General features: G+C 40.2%; 1 protein-coding gene across 1 annotated transcript; it reads right to left on the reverse strand.

Moving 5' to 3' along the window:
* Nucleotides 1-1,834: 1,834 nt before the first annotated feature.
* LOC128381731 (transcription factor Sox-8-like) lies at nucleotides 1,835-4,209 on the reverse strand. Its single transcript, XM_053341770.1, has 3 exons — nucleotides 3,785-4,209; nucleotides 2,765-2,979; nucleotides 1,835-2,634 (listed from the first exon to the last, which is right to left on the reverse strand). Exons 1-3 carry the CDS (start codon nucleotides 4,192-4,194, stop codon nucleotides 1,835-1,837), a joined length of 1,425 nt encoding a protein of 474 aa, XP_053197745.1. The 5' UTR covers nucleotides 4,195-4,209.
* Between the last annotated feature and the right edge of the window lie 1,243 nt (nucleotides 4,210-5,452).

A 5,452-nucleotide genomic window follows, 5' to 3' on the forward strand; every position in this document is an offset into this window, starting at 1 on the left:
GCTGCACAATAGTTCATTGGGTATGTGGTTGGATCGAGGTGCTGCTGGAGATGGGTGGCTTACTGATAAGTGTTATAATATGATAGAGTTGTTATAAATCTGCATTATTACCATCCAACATAAATTCAACTTTTAATATAGGTAAATGGGGCTACCTCTGTGGCTTTTGATACCACCAACCCTCAGACCCAGCAGGAGGTGGCCTATAAGCAGAAAAATAATGCGCACTCGATCAGTATTGGAGTGGACTGTTGATACACTGAAAGGTTGGTGGCTATGCGTCAACAGGACAAGTGGCAAGTTTTTATACACACCTGAAAATGTGAGCTAAATAACTACTGTGTCCTGCATAATATTGCCATACAACATGGTTTAAAACCCACCCCACCCACTACCTGGTGGGTGGTTCATAGTTTCGTGGGACCTGGCCACAGACATGTTGTTGAAACCCAAAAACTTTTAACTTTTTTATCATGTAAGCAGATCACCTTTGTTACATTGTGTTATATACTAGGCCTATTAATCAAGGCAGAAAACTGTAATGGTATATTTGATAAATGGATTTTATTTCTTGGTTTTTAAAGTTTCATTCTCTTATTTCAGATTGTCATTCATTTGTGAAAAATTGGATGATATATGCTGAAGTGAAGAGTCTCTAACATCTATTCTTGAATTTGCAGGAACGGCCTTGAGATGATCGGTGCTTGGACGGATTGTCTTGATGGTCCGCGTGTGCTTTGAGACTTGGATGGTGAGCTGGAGCCAGATGCATCTGAAAAATAAGACAAAGGCTGTTGATACATTTATTCATATACAAATTATTTAAAATGGGCATGTATCTTAAAACAAAAATGGTCATATGGTAAGCTATAGATTAGGTAGAATTCAAGTGTTCTTTTAGAATATGTTGTATGTGGAATCAAATGAAGCAATCAACTTAATTAAATTCCCTTTGAAATTTGGATTTGATGCTTACCATTGTCTTCTTGCTCGTTGATCCTGGGGTGTGCTGTCTGGTGCTGACGGGATGTTTCCTGGCTGTGGTGCATAGGTCGCTGTCCAGTGGAATATCAAACTGCACCCCCGACAGAGAAACCTCTCCAGTGATGGCTCCAATGCACTCATTCACGTCTGTTGTCTTGACAGTTTCCTGGCCCACTCGCGTGGCTGTCATAGCACACCTGGCAGCAGAAAGTCGTTTTTGGCGTCCATTTTCAGATCAAACCTTCTTTTTTTAAAATTTCCCCAAGAGTCCTTTCTTCTGCACATATAACATTAATTGCATTGGTGATCTCTTGCCATACTTTGCTCTTGTCTGGACCGGTGACCCCCCGGTGAAAATAAGATTTTTTTCCAAATGAAGTTTCATTAAGTAAAGTTTCTATTTCTTTAAAAGGAACATTTTTTTGCTGCTCTTAGGTGGCACTTTCCTTTCCTTTTTTTCTTACTTTTCCACTTTAGTCTGAGTTTAATGTAACCTGTCAAATTGGATGGTTTGTGGTTTGTACATGGCCCTGAAGTCTAATACCATTATATAGGCTCATCAGGCTGTTTATTTGTGCTTATTGAAAATTACCTAGCACACACATCCAATTTTATCAAACACAATTTATCAGCATACTCAGGTGGGTAAGAACAGACTTGGCTGTCAGCGCGCATTTCATGAATCCCACATAGAATTTTCTTATTTTCCTTTTATTGCTTTGAGGAAGAATAAATATAAGAGAAAAATAAGAAAACATTCATGCATGAGGCCCATTGTCTTATAAGTTATTAAAACAGGCCAGTTTACAGTTTCAGTCTGAATAGTCAGTAGTCTTTGCCTGTGTGGCCCTCAAGGCCTGGTGAGTGTTGTATAGATAGGCTGCTCCCAGCCAGAGGGAGGACTGTGTGGTGGTGGTGCCAAGGCCAGGCTGTTGATAAGTGGTGTAGCATAAGGTCTGTGGGAGGAGTGGAAGTATGGGTACTGATACAGACCAGCAGGGTACCCAGAAAAGGCGCTGTAGAAACCGGAGCTCTGAAGGTCAGTGTAGTCAGACTGGCTGGCAGAAGAGGTGGAAGAGGTGGAGGAAGAGCAGGTGCCTGAGCCCAGGGAGGTGTACTCAGGTTGATGAGGTGGAGGAGGGGTGGCAGAGGATGAGCATTGGGAGGAGTGGCTGCTGTAGTGTCCTGGACTCATCTGCTCAGTTTTGATTTGAGGTTTCTGGCTGCTGTCCTCGTGGATTCCATAGGTGTGACGATCAGAAGATGATGGTGCCATTGCAATGGAAGTCCCGGTCTTGGGTGTCCACGTGGGAATGCTGTGAGAGTGAGAGTGAGAGTGAGAGTGGATGCTGGGTAAGATGAATGATCCAGAGGGGTTGTTATGTCCGTTGCTGGTTTCTGGCGTGGTTAGAACTGTGGTGGTGCGGCTGTTGGGAGGCAGGTACTGGTCGAACTCATGGACATCAAATCCATCTATGGTGCTTATGACATCACTGCTAAGCTCAGAGATGTCCACATTACTGAAGTCAATGTTCTGACGGCCGGTGGGTGGAACAGAACCCTCTATAGGCCTGTGGCTCTCGTGTTTGGTCCCCATGTGAAGGTCGATTTTAGGGGTAGTAGGAGGTGTTGGAGGTCCATGAGACTGACCTGGACACCAGCACAAAGAAAAAAAAGGTGTTTAATCCATTCCAGCATTGTACTTTACACTGTCACACGTTTCTATATGTAGTGAGAAGTGTATTAAAGTTGAAGGTCTTGAAGTAATTAGTCATCTCACCTGTCCTGTCAGACAACCTGGCCACCCCTGGGTCTGGTTTATACAAGCCCTGGTGGTGCTGCTGGACCAGGCCGGATCTGCAGTCCCCCTGACCCGGTTTGGAGCTCTTGCGTCTCCGAGGCTGGTACTTGTAGTCTGGGTAGTCTTTCTTGTGCTGCAGCCTCAGTCTATCAGCCTCCTCAATGAAGGGACGCTTCTCAGTCTCAGAGAGAAGTCTAAGGAGGAGAGTGAGGGTGGGGGTAGGGAGTGAGGACAGGTTATGCTCATTGGATACATTTTAATATATCAGCATCCAGAAATAAGAGCATATTGATAAAAGTATATAGCTAATATGTTCAATCCAAGGGGAAACACATGTCACCATGACAAAATGACAAAATACCAAAATTACACAAATAAGAATTATTTGTATCACTGAAGAGCTGAGTAACTTTTCATACATTTTTACTATCTCAGTGATCCCATTTAATAATTTCACTGTGGTAATAAATCCTTACTGCATGAATCAACTGTACAGCTGCACAGAGTTATCATGTTTTCAAGCTGTCAGAAATTGGCCAAAGCATTAGCAGGGGGCTGCCAGTTAGAAGAGTTATTTTTTATTAAACATATTGCTGTATTGCAGAGGGAAATCCCATTTAACAATTTCCTCTGAATCCTTCTGTAATTATGTCATGGCCCTCGGTTTTTTAAAAACTTTTTGCCAAGTATTTCCCCACCAATGTCTTATTAATCTTGAAAAAGGAATCTAGAGCTCAGTGAGACCTGTTTAAATAAAGGATTAGATACATTTGTATTTATGCAAAAATCTAAACAAAAAACGAACTGTTTTGTGCTTAATAACTGTTAGTTGTTGACTGTCAGATGTTAATTCAATCAGAAGGGTTATCACATTTTCATACAAGTGAATTCCTAATTTTGGAATGAAACCACAAAAAAAAAAAAATCAATTTAACAATAAGTTCCATACACGAACTACTCTTTAAAGTTGAGACTCTCTGGTTGTGATGCAGTACTCACCGCCATAGTTTCCCCAGCGTCTTGCTGAGCTCAGCGTTGTGCAGATGAGGATACTGGTCCGCCAGCTTCCTCCGTGCCGCCTGCGCCCACACCATGAACGCGTTCATCGGTCGTTTCACATGAGGTTTGGTCTTCAGTCCTCTCTCCCCTTGACTGGGCATCGGCACCAGCGACCAGTCGTAACCTTTCAGCACCTGAGACACTGCGTCGCGGATGCAGACGGGAAACCGCTCATCCTCTGCGCCTCTCTCCGCATTGTGCGCAATCCTATCCGGGTGCGCTGCTCCTTGCGCGTCGGACCCTGCTGAAGAAGTCGGGGACTCTGAACCTGATCCATGCAGCGAGAAGGAGCTGTCGCTGCCTGTGGGGCTGCACAGATGGTCTGTCAAGGACTTGTTCTCCTCTGTCATATTAGAGCCGGTAAAAAGTTGCCAGAAGGATCAACTGTTGCCAAGATTTTCCTCCAAGTGCGTAAATGCGCACGACTCTGTAGGAACACTGGGTCAACGAAATCAAGTAAAATCCCCAATTTCTTGTCTTGAACCTGCCATTCCTTTTCACATCCTCTTCTATACCCAGACAAAGTTTGAAGAGCAACTGTTTTCTTTTTAGCACTTCAACTCCTGCTTCTCTCCACCCCTCTGGTCCTATTGGCCTTTCCAAAGTTTTACCACCAGAGTTCCTCCTGCTTTGGCATAATGAAGTCGAGGAAAGCAGTTAATGGTTGTAAATGTGAATGTGGAAGCCTAATACATTAAGCATTTTAAACATTTTTATTTTGACACTGGTTTATTCTACACATCTCTACTGAGTTTGATGTGTCCAAGTGGTGGAAATAGACAGAGGCTCACGAAGTACTATTTTATAGCTCTACTCTGCATTTCTTACAGCTTTATATTCAATTTTAATATTTTACAACATAGGGTAAAAATGTAAAACACTGATATAGATAAAAGTGAACAGCGGAATTCAAATTGGTGCCACTTGACCAAAGTACAATATTAAAATACAGCTTAAACTCAATACATAATAAGTGACTAATAATGTAAAATAAATAATGACATAACACTCATAACGCCAATGGTTTAAAAGTAACGCTGATTTTTTTCAAACGAATTAAAACATTTAAATTAAATTACAATAAATAATACTACGATGCCTATGTTTTTTCAGTAAAAAAAAAAAAAAAAGATGATGATGATAATAATAATAATAATAATAATAATAATAATAATAATAATAATAATAATAATAGTATATCACACAACATAATGCAAATGGTTTGACGTAGCCTACAGATGTTTTTTTTTACAAAAATAAAAATAATTATAATACTACTATGTTTATGTTTTATTTTTCATTATGAAATAATGATAATAATGATAATAACAACAGCAACAACAATAATAATAATAAAAATGATGATAAAATACAACTACTACTAGCTACTACTACTATTAATAATAATAATAATAATAATAATAATAATAATAATAATAATGATGATAATAAAATACTACTACTACTATTAATACTAGTATTACTACTACTACTACTACTAATAATAATAAAAATAAAATTAATATAATAGTAATAATTCACACATAATAAAACACATCGGAGTTCCGCGTGCTTAGTCACGTGACAGTGAGTTCCGTCCTCGTGAAC

This window comes from Scomber japonicus, chromosome 20 (assembly GCF_027409825.1).
Source record: "Scomber japonicus isolate fScoJap1 chromosome 20, fScoJap1.pri, whole genome shotgun sequence".
In the NCBI taxonomy this organism is placed as follows: Eukaryota; Metazoa; Chordata; class Actinopteri; order Scombriformes; family Scombridae; genus Scomber; species Scomber japonicus.